The 17,029-nt window shown below is 40.9% G+C and overlaps 2 protein-coding genes across 5 annotated transcripts; both read left to right on the forward strand.

Annotated features, from left to right (window-relative positions):
* Positions 1-10,328, forward strand: zgc:136493 (putative 2-ketogluconate reductase). Of its 4 annotated transcripts, none has more exons than XM_004549168.5 (7): positions 1-183; positions 315-436; positions 6,539-6,917; positions 7,012-7,183; positions 8,124-8,302; positions 8,377-8,473; positions 9,509-10,328. In XM_004549168.5, exons 2-7 carry the CDS (start codon positions 320-322, stop codon positions 9,663-9,665), a joined length of 1,101 nt encoding a protein of 366 aa, XP_004549225.3. In that variant the 5' UTR covers positions 1-183; positions 315-319; the 3' UTR covers positions 9,666-10,328. The 4 variants fall into 4 exon arrangements, with proteins under 4 accessions (XP_004549225.3, XP_024654290.2, XP_024654291.2 ...); XM_024798522.2 differs by having other exon boundaries at positions 315-430; XM_024798523.2 differs by lacking the exons at positions 1-183; positions 315-436 and adding an exon at positions 4,446-4,491.
* Positions 10,329-13,724: 3,396 nt separating this feature from the next.
* On the forward strand, positions 13,725-16,601 carry psmg2 (proteasome (prosome, macropain) assembly chaperone 2). Its single transcript, XM_004549171.4, has 7 exons — positions 13,725-13,951; positions 14,748-14,919; positions 15,214-15,272; positions 15,376-15,494; positions 15,576-15,755; positions 15,991-16,111; positions 16,211-16,601. Exons 1-7 carry the CDS (start codon positions 13,895-13,897, stop codon positions 16,289-16,291), a joined length of 789 nt encoding a protein of 262 aa, XP_004549228.1. The 5' UTR covers positions 13,725-13,894; the 3' UTR covers positions 16,292-16,601.
* The last annotated feature ends 428 nt before the right edge of the window (positions 16,602-17,029 follow it).

Raw genomic sequence — 17,029 nt, forward strand, 5'->3', positions numbered from 1 at the left:
CTTCCCGTTCTCTCTTCTCCGTGCTGGAGGGAGTACATGTCACAATGTGCTGTCAAAGAAATAATCCTTGTAAGGTCTTATGTGTTTAATATTTCTCTAGAACAAGCTCTTTTCCCACCAGCTCGCTCTTCATGCCAGTTTGAGGACGCAGCAGAGACAAACCACCCAGGTTTCAGCTGAAAGGTAGCTCTCTTACTTATTTTAAAAACACTTGCTCTCCAAGCACACAGGAATGTTTGGAATAATTTTGTCAGCCTACGGGCTCTTTGTTACTGAGCTCGTAATTAATATGCATAATATCACTAACTTTTCAGCCAGAATGAGCAGTCTGTGCTATACCCGGCGTGTAAGGAACCTGTGGGCTCCAGCACTTGCCTCTTGGGTTCTTAAGGCGACGATCCCGCACAAACCTGTGTGCCAGCTAAAGAAAGTAATGGTATTGTCCAGCTTCTCATTTACAGTGAAGACATTCAGGAGATCCTGTGACCTGTATCATTTAGTATCAGATTGTGTGTGTGCAGCGTGGAAAATGATGGAAACGAATGATGTTGGGTCAGAAATTTTGAAGACAACAAGGTAACCAAGTTTTTAGATCCAATTAAAATCAAAGATCCTCTGGAAAAGAGCAGAATTCTTGAAACAGGGTTTATTAAACCGAGTCATATGAACAGCAAGACAACACATAGCAAAGCTAAGTGATAACTAAACCTCACTGTACATTTGACATGCAATCTCTGAGACATTATTATTATCCTCTACACTCCTGCATTTCACTTAGATCTATTTGTTGATGGCATCTTGATTCTCGTATCTTCTTTCTAACCAAAATATGCTCTTATTTATTTATTTTTCTGTCACACCCTCCACACCAGATGTTCTTAGATCATCACCACTACCTTCTATATTTGCCAAACACCACACAAACCTCCCTATTTCATTTATTATGTGTTTGTGTGATTTATTTATCTGGTTTTCATCCCAGCTCTGTTATTATTAATAGTATTAATATTAGTTTAAATTATTATTGCTATTATTAATTTGTATATATTATAATTATGATCTAGTTTATTTTATGCTCCAGATCCAATTCATCCTTTTTGCACTTGTATTCAATTCAATCAGCTCCATTTTCAACTTATTTAGCTTTTAATCTTTTATTAGGCTGATAATCCAGTAAGGGATCTACTATCCCCATTTATTCCTATTTTATTATTCTCTTCTAGTCAGTTTTGCCCCAGACTCTTTCAGTCTCTCTGTATTTTTGCTTAACAAATATGATCTTTCAAATTAACTTCCTTAAACAGTGATAATACTATTTTTCAGCAGGAGTATCTATTTTCCTCTGTTCAACAATTCTTAATTTTTATGCAAACCTATTTCTTTTCACTACTTTGTTGCTCCTCTCCACACACCTTAAGGATGATTTCTTAATTTCTTTCTTTATTTTTATGTGGAATGCTCCTGACACAACCCCAAAGGGATTTGCGTCTCTGGGCGTCTTTCACTTGTTAGGCAAGTGTGTAAAACCACCACAGTTTGGAGCCACTCAAGTGGGGCAGTGACCTTAACTAAAAGCTTCTTATGAAATGATGAATAAAAAAAATAAGATAATAATATTGAATGCTAGCTGCTTTTATTGCTGTTGTTGTTGTTGTTAAAGCTCCTTTTGTCAAGTATATCTGTCTATAACTGTCATATATGTCCGCACGCGTTGTTTAATAAGTCTACACCTGTTGAATTTGGTTACACATAAGGGTTAAGATATAAAGGATTGCCTCGTTACAAATTTTTAATTGTTACTTGATTATTATCGTTGTTACGGTAATAAGTAAACAATCACATTATGAACAAACGTGATCGAAATAACTCTCTCTGACTCTGTTTGCATGAAGAGCCTGAGGTATTAATAATGCTTAAAGCTTTGAAATGTGTGTGTGTGTGTATATATATATATATATATATATATATATATATATATATATATCTCCCCCCTGACGCCAGGTCAGGGGGGAGATATCATCACCCCCACCCGAGAATTGAGTGCGAGAGGAACTGACCTGAAAAATAGGATCATGGCCAAGCTTGAAACCTGGATCCCCCGTAGCCGGTTACCAAGATTACGTGAAGTACCCTCAGAAGGTCTGCTAGATGATGTTAATGCAGCACTACGTACAAGAAGACGGCCGTAGTGATCGATGTAGCGGTTCCGAATGACAGCAATATCAGGAAGAAGGAACACGAGAAGCTGGAGAAATACCAAGGGCTCAGAGAAGAGCTCGAGAGGATGTGGAGGGTGAAGGTAACGGTGGTCCCCGTGGTAATCGGAGCACTAGGTGCGGTGACTCCCAAGCTAGGCGAGTGGCTCCAGCAGATCCCGGGAACAACATCGGAGATCTCTGTCCAGAAGAGCGCAGTCCTGGGAACAGCTAAGATACTGCGCAGGACCCTCAAGCTCCCAGGCCTCTGGTAGAGGACCCGAGCTTGAAGGATAAACCGCCCGCAGGAGCGTGCTGGGTGTTATATATATATATATATATATATATATATATATATATATATATATATATATATATATACATACACACACACACACACAGTGGGGCAAAAAAGTATTTAGTCAGCCACCGATTGTGCAAGTTCCCCCACTTAAAATGATGACAGAGGTCAGTAATTTGCACCAGAGGTACACTTCAACTGTGAGAGACAGAATGTGAAAAAAAAAAAATCCATGAATCCACATGGTAGGATTTGTAAAGAATTTATTCGTAAATCAGGGTGGCAAATAAGTATTTGGTCAATAACAAAAATACAACTCAATACTGTGTAACATAACCTTTGTTGGCAATAACAGAGGTCAAACGTTTACTATAGGTCTTTACCAGGTTTGCACACACAGTAGCTGGTATTTTGGCCCATTCCTCCATGCAGATCTTCTCGAGAGCAGTGATGTTTTGGGGCTGTCGCCGAGCAACACGGACTTTCAACTCCCGCCACAGATTTTCTATGGGGTTGAGGTCTGGAGACTGGCTAGGCCACTCCAGGACCTTCAAATGCTTCTTACGGAGCCACTCCTTTGTTGCCCGGGCGGTGTGTTTTGGATCATTGTCATGTTGGAAGACCCAGCCTCGTTTCGTCTTCAAAGTTCTCACTGATGGAAGGAGGTTTTGGCTCAAAATCTCACGATACATGGCCCCATTCATTCTGTCCTTAACACGGATCAGTCGTCCTGTCCCCTTGGCAGAAAAACAGCCCCATAGCATGATGTTTCCACCCCCATGCTTCACAGTAGGTATGGTGTTCTTGGGATGCAACTCAGTATTCTTCTTCCTCCAAACACGACGAGTTGAGTTTATACCAAAAAGTTCTACTTTGGTTTCATCTGACCACATGACATTCTCCCAATCCTCTGCTGTATCATCCATGTGCTCTCTGGCAAACTTCAGACGGGCCTGGACATGCACTGGCTTCAGCAGCGGAACACGTCTGGCACTGCGGGATTTGATTCCCTGCCGTTGTAGTGTGTTACTGATGGTGACCTTTGTTACTTTGGTCCCAGCTCTCTGCAGGTCATTCACCAGGTCCCCCCGTGTGGTTCTGGGATCTTTGCTCACCGTTCTCATGATCATTTTGACCCCACGGGATGAGATCTTGCGTGGAGCCCCAGATCGTGGGAGATTATCAGTGGTCTTGTATGTCTTCCATTTTCTGATGATTGCTCCCACAGTTGATTTCTTCACACCAAGCTGCTTGCCTATTGTAGATTCACTCTTCCCAGTCTGGTGCAGGTCTACAATACTTTTCCTGGTGTCCTTCGAAAGCTCTTTGGTCTTGGCCATGGCGGCGTTTGGAGTCTGACTGTTTGAGGCTGTGGACAGGTGTCTTTTATACAGATGATGAGTTCAAACAGGTGCCATTCATACAGGTAACGAGTGGGGGACAGAAAAGCTTCTTACAGAAGACATTACAGGTCTGTGAGAGCCAGAGATTTTCCATGTTTGAGGTGAGCAAATACTTATTTTCCACCCTAATTTACGAATAAATTCTTTACAAATCCTACCATGTGGATTCATGGATTTTTTTTTCACATTCTGTCTCTCACAGTTGACGTGTACCTCTGGTGCAAATTACTGACCTCTGTCATCATTTTAAGTGGGGGAACTTGCACAATCGGTGGCTGACTAAATACTTTTTTGCCCCACTGTGTGTATGTGTGTGTGTATATATATATATATATATATATATATATATATATATATATATATATATATATAAGATTAAAAACAATAAGTGAGCTGTCATTTTTAGTAAATAAAGACGTCCAGTTATGTAATAATATGATCTAAGTTTAAATGTTTGAATAAGAAATCCATGTTAAGGAGACATCTGTCGTTTCAAGTCATACTGCTTTTAAGAGCCCTTATTTTGAAATCCTGCGCGTTCCTTAAAGAGTTCTTCCTCTCTGAGGAGCACCCGGGAAAGAGCTCAACAACTGTGAGTGAATTTACAACATAAACAGGTTTTGTGGGTCGTGCTGCTGAGCCTGGTCCAGGGGTGGGCTGTGACCGACAGTCTCACAGAGCATTTAACCTAAAACACTGAGCTAATGAAAAACGTGGTGATTTTAAGAAAACATTAGGGCTATACCTTCCAAAAGTACACCTTGTCGCCTTTTCTTAACAACTTTTCTTTGACTTCGAAATGTCATCGAGGTCAAGGAAAGAGAGTAGGATGGTACATAAGGGAGTAGGGAAAAGAGAGCTGAGAATCCTAACGACCTTAAAATGATCTCCGTGAAGCTAACCGCCGCTTATCTGCGGCTTAAATTTTCTTGCGCTCCTGCACTAAGTTTTATGGTAGCGCTTCTCCTTCGTTGCTTATTTTTGTTCAACAGACTAAAAAAAAAAGGATTGACACATCAGAATTACGTTTATTATAGTGTGCCTTTGAAGACACAGTAAAGGTGTGTGTGTGTGTGTGTGTGTGTGTGAATGAAGAAATGAAAATGAGGATATGAAGAGAATATGTTTTTCATTTGATTTACTTCTATTGGAAATTCAGTCAAATCTTCTTGCAGTTGAGAAGAAATTTCCTTTAATTTCTCTGGAATCTTGCGGCATCTTTGTGAATGTTGGCACACAGGTAGAGTAATCAACTGAGAATTTCATGTCAACTATTATGTCCTTTAATTTCTCCAGAGTCATTGAGTGCATGGAGCTGAAGCTCTGCACACATACAGTGTGGGTGTCCCACAAGAGGAATTAGTTGAAACTTTTTTGTTAATTGGTAATTGTTCTTCATAATTCTGGGTCACTCAGTAAGATTAACTTAAAATGATTAAGTAATGAGAATAATTTAAGGGCTGATCCATTTTTAAATACCTTCGGAAACTTACTAAACAGATTTAGATCATTCTTCCAGTCAAGTCAGGGTTAGCCTTGAAAATTCTGCATTTGTGAATACAAATATTTCAGTTAAAAGCTGTTACAGGAAAAATGATTCTATGTTTCTTTACCTTCTTTTAAATGTGCAAGCATGCCCTTTTGTCTATGGTTAGATTAGTTTAGAATTATCTTTTTAGACTTTCTCAGCAAAGACATACTGTTTTGGGACATATTGTTTTAGATTGTTTTATCTCTCACAGCTTTCTCCCAGCTCTCTGCTGACGAGACTAGCGCCATATATGGAGTTGTTTATTTTATCTGTTTTGTATTTTCTTATCCTGTTCTCACTGTCTTTCCTATAAAAAGTGCCCAGCCTCTGTACACGTTGTGAGTTGTTCTGAACAGCTTACCCGTGTGCACGTTAAAGCATAAAAAGTGATCTTGTCTCATTGTGTCTTTATTTCTCCTGGGTCTTTTACAGAGTTTTCCCCCAACAAAAGCAAATTGGTAGTATTCATTGAACAGATTCCAGTCTTGATTATTTTCACAGTTGTTTCACATCCTGGGGCAGGATGAGTCCCCTGGCCTGCAACCATAAGTACTGCATTGTAATACACTAAAATAAAAGATTTGCCAACTCACTATCACAGAAAATACAACCATGTACATCCATTTTTTTAAACTCCATTTGAAAAGGGTTTTTTTTCTGTTTGGTCACCTGACTCCATTCAAAATCTTTAAGAATGCAGCGATTCATTAGAAACCTTCCCAAGCTACATGCACTACGAGCTTGGCTACGTAATGGTGTCACGGCAGCTGTCAATGACGTGGGTCTGCCGTAGTGAAACTACAATGTTCAGGAAATGGACTAGAAAAAGCAATTCTTATGTACTTAATACTAAATACACGTCAACGTTTGACAGGTACCACCGTAGCATTGGTTACCAATGTCATTCAATTTACCTGTCAGTGGTTCTAGTCATCTGGATGATACATTTGGGGATAATAAAAAAGATAAAACTGGATTTTAACTAATGTCAATGCTAGGCAATAATCCAGATCGTAGTGTAAAGTTTGGAAACAGGTGGGAACTGGTCCCAGTGCCTTTCTTTTCTGTTTACCCTCTCCTTTACGAATCCTGTGCTTTATCCAATCAGACGATGGCAGAGGACAAACCGTGGGCTCTGATCTCAGAGGTGGGCGAGCAGGGTTTCATCGAAGAGGTCACTGACATAATAAAACAACACTTCAACATAATCTGCCTCAGAGACTTTCTACAAAACCCCCAGCAGCACGGCCCAAAGATCCAGGCCATACTGATGTGGAACACCTTCCCTGCAGCCAAGCCGTCGCTGCTCAGCTCGCTTCCATCACTAAAAGTGGTCGCCAATGGAGGAGTGGGCATCGACCACCTGGATGTGCCGTACATTACCAGTCTCGGGGTGAAGGTGGCCAACACGCCCGGCGTGGTGAGTGTCGCCACTGCAGATATGGCTATGGGTCTGCTGCTGGCATCCGCAAGAAAGATAGTTGAAGGTGAGGTCAAAGGTTGAAATCTGATCCCAGGGTGGAGCAGTTTGAGTAAAACCCAAAGATATTTAAACTGGAAATATGGCAATGTTTCTCATAGGTCACCAAATAGCTGTTGACCCCAAGACTACCAGTATACCACAAAGCCTGGTGGGAGTCGAAGTCACCGGGTCGACTCTGGGGATCATCGGAATGGGACACATCGGATACAAAATTGCTCAGAGAAGCAAAGGGTTTGATATGAAGATCCTGTATCACAACAGACACAGAAGGTAAGCACCAATTCATCGAACAGATCAAAAAAATCCTGCTAAAGTGACCTGAATAGATACACAGTACTTCACTACTGCCAGAAGTATTCACTCACCCAATGCAAAACTCAGATGTAGCGTTGTAAATAGGGATGGGTATTGATAAGATTTTCACGATTCCGTTTTCGATTCTGTTTAATGATTCGATTCTTTATCAATTCTCTTATCAATTCTTTTTAAAAAAGGAGAACACTGAGGTCAATTAGCTTAGAACTTTGTTTTATATCTTCTCTTTGAACAAGATAGAAATTTAGGAGTAACATGGCCTTACAAACCCAACAGTGAGATCTTAAGAGATCCAGCCTATGGCTCTTCAATGGGGTGTCACAGGGTCCCCAGGAAAAAAAAATTGTAAACGTAAAATAATAAAATAAATATTCTTCTGTAGCAATAACAAAGTATAAAATAAATTATTCTGTAGCAATTACACAAGAATATCCAGTAATGTCCCTGCCTACAATTAAACACATTCACTTACTGAACTTTCGTCTATCCTGGCCCGAAAGGAGATGCTACCGGTAGACTGCAGCGAGAACTGCCAGCATCTGAGCCAGCCAGACTCTGTCTGTCTCTCTCATCATGGTCACCTAAATGCACAGTAATGGCAGGCTTTGTAAAAAGGCAGATCGCGCTAACATAATATGCACTGTTAGTTGATTATTCACCTGCCGCATTAACGGGAGAGGACGTGCAAACGTTACCGCTGCTGCTGGGTTGAGATTCACGAGTCCGGAGCGGAATTAAAAACACGACATTCATTTGAGGTCATCGTGTGTTTTGTGAGCAAATGCTTTTGGCACTATAGTGTTTTTGAATCCCAGCTTTTAAAGAAATCTGACATTAATAAATGTGGCAGCATTAACTGTACATTTGTGATTGCTTTTTTTTTTGTGCTGTTCAGGAGCGTTGAAGATGAGCAGTCAGTGGGGGCGAGTTACTGTGAGAACATGGATGACCTGCTGAGGGAGGCCGACTTTGTTGTGCTCGTTGTCAACCTTTCCCCTGAAACCAAAGGCCTGATCAGCCACAGGGAGCTGTCCCTCATGAAACCCACTGCAACCCTGGTCAACGTCAGCAGAGGTGAGGATACTGTGACTGCGAGTCTTCACCAGTCTCTGAGTTTCAGCCTGATTTTGTGACTTTTCATGTTTCAGGTCTGGTTGTTGATCAGGATGCTTTAGTCAAAGCTCTGCAGTCTGGAGAAATTCGAGCAGCAGCTTTAGATGTGACTCATCCTGAACCTTTGCCCAGGTAATATGTCTCTGAAGACACCCACGCTCTGCAGCCAGAGCGGTACATCACATAATAATAATGATGAACTCTTACATGTGAGGCACTCAAGGTTAATGGCTTCTTGCATACAGTGTAAACAGACTCTTATTAGAACAAAACGGGGCCTTTAAGTTGTGTTTTAAGCCATGCAGTGCTGGTTTCAGTGTGACGCTTGAAGAATCTTACATTTAATATTTTTTCAAGATGTACAGTTAAGTCCATTATTTGTCAGACAAAGACAAAATCTTTGTAATTTTCCCTCTGTTCACCACCCAGTGGATTTTAAATCAAACAGTCTGATTAAGACGCAGACTTTCAGCTTTAATTCAAGGGGTTCAACAGAAGTAATAGATTAACTCTTTAGGAATTACAGACATGTTTATATATACATTTACACATTTTTTAGACACTCAAAATTAATTGGAAAAACTAAAAACAAAAGCTAAATATAAGGACGGGTTTCAACAGTTGTTTAAAAATCCTCTGCTGTCAATGACTTACTGAAGTCTAGAACCAATGAGTGTCACCAGATGCTGTGTTTTCTACTCTGCCAGAGCTTTACTGCATCCGCCTTCTTTTTCAGCTGGTTTGTGGGTCTCTCTTCTTTCAGTTTTGTCTTCACTATCTGAAAAGGATCTTTTATTGGGTTGAGATTATGTGACTGACTTGGCCATTGAATAGTATTCCATTTTTTTGCCTTGAGAAATTCATGAGAGTATTTTTTCATTGTAGATTGTGACAATATTACACCTACCTCCCTGAGAGTGTTTGTGATTTGGTTAGGTATTAACAATGGAAATGATTCTGTCATCATGCACTTTTGTTGTCTTCTGTGGTGTTTCAGTCTGAGCCGTTTTTCCTCGCTCTCTCTGATGTGTTCATTTTGTTTGGAGAGGAAAATATCCCCCCTTTACCAGCCTGTGCATGCAGTCACACAAAATGGGATGAAAATTAAAGGAAGCATGAATGAACATCAGCTGTCTCCTGATGCTTTTCTTGCTGTGTTCTGTGCAGGGATCACCCTCTCCTCAGCCTGCCTAATGTACTCATCACACCCCATGTTGGCACCTACACCTATGCTACAATAAAACGGACGGTTCAGTGCATGGTGGATAATGCCGTAGCAGCTGTGAATGGCCTACCTGTTCCCAATGAAGTCAAGTTGAAATGATTTTAATTAATATTGCCAAGAATTTTTTCTATTTTTTTCTGTCCCTCCTATAAAAGAAGGTGAGCTGGTGTTAGTTAGAGATTTATTTTTGGCTCTTTGGTTTTATTGTGGACACTTGTTGGGCAACAAACTGTAAAAACGTAGGTTTTTGTGAAGAATAGGACAATATTCCTGCTATAGGATAAACTGTGTTGAATCTCTGACTGACTGTTGAAACTTTAATTCGTTTGAGGAAAAACTGTTTCATGTTCACGTTAGCAAAAAACTTGCAATAAAAGTCAAAGAACGAAAGAAAAGTTGCAGCTTGAATGCAACCACTCTTAGTTTATTAATCGAGTTTAAAAAAAAAAACTTCTTATTTTTACATGTCACATGTTTTTAAAGTATGTTGATGTCATTTCAGTGGAAAATATGTGTAATTATTATTATAATTCTTACTCATTATTATTACTCACTTCCTACTAACACAAGGCCTTTTAGGTGGGTGGAAAGTCTTTTTGGGGAAGTTGCAAGGCTGATATGTGACTGCTTGTCCTTATGAGTGACCATCTTTTCCTGTTTGGAACCAGGCTGATAACTCTGACCATGGTGCACTTATGCCCTGGACTGCTGGCCAGAATTACATCTCCAGCTTTGAAAGAAAAATAAATCTTGTGTACCCTATTTTCCGTGTGAATGTGGTGGTTTTCTACTGGTCACTATTGGAACTCATTTCTTTCTTTTACTGAGGCCATTGTGTTGCCTACTTTTTAATTCAATTCAATTTTTATAACTTAATGTTAAAATTATATAGCGCCAAATCACAACAACCGTTGCCTCAAGGTGCTTTATATTGTAAGGTAAAGACCCTACAATGAAAAAAAGAAAGAAAACAGAGAAAACCCCAACAAGCATATGGCCCCCATATGTGCAAGTGCTTTGGTGACAGTGGGAAGGAAGAACTCCTTTTCAACAAGAAGAATAACCAGGCTCGGGGAGGGGCGGCACCCTTAATCCGCAACTGGTTGGGATTAAGGGAGGAAGACCGAATAAAGACACGCTGTGGACGAGAGCCAGAGATTAATAATAATTAAATAATTTAATGTAGAGAGGTGTATAAACAGAATACGAGTGAAAAAGTTGACTGAAGAAGAAAAACTCAGTGCATAATGGGAATCCCCCAGCAGTTTAGACCTACTGCAGCATAACTGCAACCCTAAAATTTGCTGGGCCGCTAGTGGTAATAATGTAATAAGGTTGCAGAAAAGCAACTTTATTACAAGCAGAAAAATGTTTCTCATAGGTCACCAAATAGCTGTTGACCCCAATACTACCAGTATACCACAAAACCCGATGGGAGTCGAAGTCACCGGGTCGACTCTGGGGATCATAGGAATGGGACACATCGGATACAGAATTGCTCGGAGAAGCAAAGGGTTTGATATGAAGATCCTGTATCACAACAGAAACAGAAGGTAAGCACAGTTTGGACAGTTTATGAGTTTATGCGACAGAAAATTCTGTAATAACTGATCGAAAATATCCTGCTATAGTGAAATGAATACACACTATTCAAAAGAATTAAAGGAACACTTTAACACAAAATTAAATCAGATCTCAGTGTGAAGCACAGGGCGCCCACCCTGGACCTGCCAATTCTGGTATTCTATTGAATATGTTAACCAGGCTCCAGTGAGCACAGGGCCAGGATGTCGGGCCCTCAGAACCCCCTAATGAAGTCTGTTTCTGATTGTTTAGTCAGAGACATTCTCTCCAGTGGCCTGCTGGAGGTTATTTTATAGCTCAGGCAATGCTTATCAGGCTCCTCCTTGCACTAAGAGGCCAATACCAGTCCTGCTGATGAGTTAAGGACTTTCCAGCTCTCCTACAGTAACTGCCTGTCTCCTGGAAGCTCCTTCATGCTCTTGAGACTGTGCTGGAAGCAAATCTTCTGGCAAGTATTGGCGTGCCATGCTGGAGGACTTGGACTACTAGTGCAGCCTTTGTAGGGTCCAGGCATCATGATACCAGTAGTGACACTGAGCCTAGCCAAATGCAAAACTAGGGACAAAACAGTTTGAAAAGAAGAAGAGAGAAAAATGTCACTAGCCTCCGCCTGTAAAACCAATTCCTGCTTTAAGGTTTGTCTCATTGTTGCCACTTTAGTGCACCTGGTGTTAATTTTTATCATCACCAAAGCATTTGATACTGATTAAACTCCCTCTGCTACTCAACTGATCAATATACCAGAAATTTAACTGACTTGATGCTGTTTAAATATATATTAAATATCCCAATTTTAAATCTGACGTTAATACAGTGTTTATTGTACATTTGTGATTATTTTGTGTGTGTGTATTGTTCAGGAGAGTTGAAGATGAGCAGTCAGTGGGGGGCGAGTTACTGTGAGAACATGGATGACCTGCTGAGGGAGGCCGACTTTGTTGTGCTCGTTGTCAACCTTTCCCCTGAAACCAAAGGCCTGATCAGCCACATGAGGGAGCTGTCCCTCATGAAACCCACTGCAACCCTGGTCAACGTCAGCAGAGATGCGAGTCCTCACCAGTCTCTGTGCTTTCAGCCTGATTTTGTGACTTTTCATGTTTCAGGTCTGGCTGTTGATCAGGATGCTTTAGTCAAAGCTCTGCAGTCTGGAGAAATTCGAGCTGCAGCTTTAGATGTGACTCATCCTGAACCTTTACCCAGGTAATATGTCTCTGAAGACACCCACGCTCTGCAGTCAGAGCAGTACATCACATAATAATAATGATGAACTCTTACATGTGGGGTACTCAGGGTTAATGGCTTCTTGCATACAGTGTAAACAGAATCATTAAGTTGTGTTTTAAATGATGCTCTGTTTGTTTCAGACACATTAAAAAAGTTTAAAAAGCTGCTTGAAGACCCTTACATTGAAATCTTCTTCAGTTGGTTTCATAATTTGTTTACCACATCTGACTTTAAAGATTTCAAATCTTGTCTCGTCTGACCATAGAACAGTTTTTCACTTTGCCTCAGTTCAGTTTAAATTAGATTTAGCCCAGCGAAGACATTATTTTAATTGGGGAGATGTGGGCTGGAAGTAGTTCACTTTCAAAATAAAAGCATGCAGACACCGTGAAACTCACAGAATAAAAGATTAAAATTACTTCCACCCTGTGACAGATGTAGGGATATCCATGATAGAATCAGGCCTGCTTTTAACGCCTTGCCCACAGATGACGGACATCCTGTATCGATTTTTCAGCCTTGTCTGTTGCGCCCAGAGATTCCTACAGATTCTCAGAATCTTCATAAAGTTTACATTCAGGAACATTATTCTAAAATTGTTCCAGAATTTGTAAACTTGATTGTTGACCCTCTGGCTATCTTTACTTCTGAGACACTCGGCCACTCTAAGGTGCTCTTTTTATGCCCAACCATGTTACTGACCTGTTGCAAACTGACTAATTAAAGCTGTTTCTCTTTAGTAACTTACATGTCTGATTGTTATGCAATTTTCATCTTCTACACCACCTTTAATCTTACTTTAAGCACAACAAGCTGGAGAGGAATATATTATCCCTTTACCACATCCTTGAAGGCATCCTTCATTTAAAGAGAAATAAAAATAGAATAAAAATGAAAGGAAGCGTGAATGAACATCAGCTGACTCCTGATGCTTCTGTGAAGCATGTATATATATTTATATGTGCAATTCTGCCGAGTGTAAATAAATTATGTATGTTTTTACCACACATACAATAGTACATATAAGGACAGAAGGAGGGACGGACGGATGGGTGGATGGATGGATCTATGGATGTATGTATCGATAGATAAATGAACACAGCACAGTTGAGGCAACAGAGTTGAGGATCTCTAACGCGCAGTAAATCTTTGCAGAGCTACAGTCTGACCGTTAACATGCCTGATCGTAATAGAAACACATAAAACACCACTTTAAATGACAGTAAGTATAAAAAAAACACTTGGAGCTTTAAACAAATCTGTGGATGCTTGTTAAAGAAGTCTACTTAAAACTATTAAAAAACAAACAAAGCTTCACTGTAACATTTAACTTGGGCATCCCCGCGTGGTACTGAAACCGTCATCAACAGTCGACACAGAGCCGAGCAGGTCCACAACGCGAGGAATGAAAATAGAAGCGAAAGTTGCCTTGGGATTGTAATTTAGATGTCTAACTTTTAATTTAGTTTGTTTATCTGAAGGCTTGTAGGGTCGTGTGTGCCTGCTGGCTGAACAGCACCATGTTTATCTCCTCGCAGAGCTCAGCACCCTCCTTCAGAGATTTTACCCTCGTCATGGTGAGTGACGGACGAAAATAATCCTCCCATCAGTTCCTGCTTCATGCTTTCATATGAGACTCGTGTAATCACCAGGGGAAAACAAAAGCTTCACTTCTGTGATTTTCATCCAAGAAACTGGCTGTGTATAAAAATACCTTTAATTCCTACACGTGTAATGCAAAAGTCCTGTTAAACCCCTTGGATTCAAGCTGGGTGTTTGCGCCACGGTTACAGCCTTATTGTCCACTGTGGAGGGACGCAGAGGCACAGTCTTGAGCCAGCCCTTATTTCTTTGTATTTTCAGAGCAGTCTTTTTGTGTGTCAAGCCACTAAATATTTACCTGTGAATCATTCAAGCTCATAAAAGACACCTAACTCAAGGGATGAATGAATGACACATGACACTACGCGCACCCTGTCACGATAATGCATGGCAACGTTTATTCCCATTGTTTTAGTTACATCTATGGAAAATGTTAAAGAATAATAGTACAAATTTGTTTTTGCCTGCTGTATTTCCATGTATGTTTGAACAATTTGTTGCACCTGTTTTCCATTGTTATTGCAAAATATAAAGAAATAAGGGGTGACTTTAAACTTGCACAGTGCAATAAAACTACAAAAAAAAAATGCAACTGTCCTAAAACTTGAAAAAAACTTAGAGGCCTAGTAAAAACTGGACCTCTCTAACGCATGTTTTTCTTTATCAGATGTTTTGCACAACTAAAATGTGCTCAGGAAAAGGAAAAAGTGATTAAAACGATTCTCGCCTTCTCTTTACTTTTGTTACTTCTCTCCCTCTTTCCTCCTCCAGCCTGCGGTGGCTGTAGGTAACGTGGGTCAGCTGGCCGTGGATCTCATCGTGTCCACTCTGAACATGAGTAGGGTGGGCCACATACACACTGACTGTCTCATCCCGATGGCCGGGAACAACCCGTATGCCAGCAGCAAAGAAGATGGCGAGGAGCTGCACACTCCTGCTGAAGGTACAGTTGGGTCACTGCTGGTGCCTGTCTAACACAGAGATGTCGACATTTCTGATCAGAAATTAAAAACAAAAACAAAACAACTCAGAAATGTTCCCTTCAAGTCTACTGTCTCTTTACTGCTGTGCGCTGGGATGTCCGCTATCCCAACTGTGATCTTCTGGTTGTTTTTAATCAGCACTGTCTTATTAGTTGACATTAGTCCTGTTGTTGTCAACCATCAGTCAGGTGATCAGCAGTTTTGTCTGCAGCTGCTGTGAAGTCAAAAGAAAAGTAACCCTCTGTAATCCACAGTTTACGCAGCAGCAGAACTGAAGCTGGCGGTCCTTCAGATCAGAGCACCAATTCTTCAGGTAACAATCAGTCATCAGTATGACGTCAGTTCATTCTCTGAGTTCCTTTCATACTGTATGCCTATTGTTGTTTTCTTTTGTTCTACCTTTGTTTAAACTGCAGTCAAAGACCAAAAAGTTTCGTCAGCTGCTCGTGTCCTGGATCAAATCCAGCGGCTTCTCCAGGACTGTCGTCCTCTCCAGCAGCCACGCCTACCAGAGAGATGACCAGCAGCTGCAGGGGTAAGTACGACGCCATCGCCTTATTTCTTCACTTTTGCATTTTTCAATCATGTCTGCTCAACAAACACGTGTCTCTGCTAGCACTCCTTTGAGGTACCTGGTCACGCCGTCCCTGCTGAAAGGGAGCGCGGACGCTTTGAAGGAGCTGGGCTGGAGGGAAATGGAGCGAGTCCCGGCCTTCCCCGGACTCACAGACGGAAACACGGAACCACGACTCTGCATCCCCGGAGGAGGCATCACCAAAGGACTTTACACAGACAGGTAGAGACAGGAGACCTGCAGGTAGACAAAAGATCATCAAAAACACAGGGAGCTGGTTTTAAAATGATTTTTATTTTTGTGTGTAAGAGCATGGGTCACTGTTACAGTTTAATAATTATTCCAATATAAATCACAATAAAGGTGTGTTCAGACACTTTTTCAGTATGTTGAAACGCCTCAGTAAGACTTCCTTGTTAATATTATTTGTGTTTGTGTGATCACGTGTGCTGCACAGTTGCAAAGAGGACCTCCCGCTGGCTGTGCTGCTGCTCTTCTGTTCAGAAGGTGACAACATCCCCGATGCCTTCGCTCTGGCGAACCACCTCAACGACTGGCTCCATCTGCTGGACGATAATGTAAGTGACACCACGGCGCAGCATTAAAGCAACCTAAAGTTTCAGAGGAGTGGTAATGTCACTGTGAGGAGAATCATTGCTCTCCAATTCTCCTTTCAGAGCAAACAGCCCAACAAATGGAAGATCCCGACTTCCTGGAGTCTCCTGTTTGGAAACGGCATCCCGCCTGCACTGTTCTGATATGTATAGTGTTTTAGTTTTTTACCCTCTATAATTTGTGTTTAATGCAAGACGTTTGCTCCACATATTGTCGTTTTCAGACCTCAGCAACTCTCGACTGGGGTCAAACCCGGTGACTGATGGCAGCGCTGACATATAGAAAGATGGAAATTGCCCACATAAATCTCCTCCGTCTTGGAAATGTATCTTAAATAACTCAAACATAACAAAATAAAATGTACAAATACAGGATGTGACCCAAACATTCACTTCTGGACTGCTATTTCCTGGTTTAAAAAAATGTTTTTCTAATAAAACGTTGCTACAGGAATGTGGTGTGAATTCATCTTGATTGTGGATCACTGGATTAAGCCTCCACCCACTTAACTGAAAGTGGTTGGCCAGGCTCCATGCTGTATTCCTGGCAGTCCCACCTCTCTGTAATTTGATTCTTTTCTACAACCTATAATGGTAACAACAGCACAACGCTCCGATTCAAGCCATTTTGTGGTTTTCCTTTCAGTCTGAATCATTTTCTGTGTGTAGACCACTTGTGGGAAAGGAATGTCCTGCTGACAGCAGAGATTTTTTTAAGGGAGAGCAATAAAATAAAGTCCTGGATCTGAATAATTTGAAAGAAACAAGTAAATTTGAACTGAGGACATTAAATAAAATGGTGTATAAGCAGTTGAGGATTCCTAGTATAGTTTTGTATCTTGGATTTGTTTTCAGTTTCATTTTCACACTTTTGTTTGCTCA

Source organism: Maylandia zebra, linkage group LG22, assembly GCF_041146795.1.
Source record: "Maylandia zebra isolate NMK-2024a linkage group LG22, Mzebra_GT3a, whole genome shotgun sequence".
NCBI lineage: Eukaryota > Metazoa > Chordata > Actinopteri > Cichliformes > Cichlidae > Maylandia > Maylandia zebra.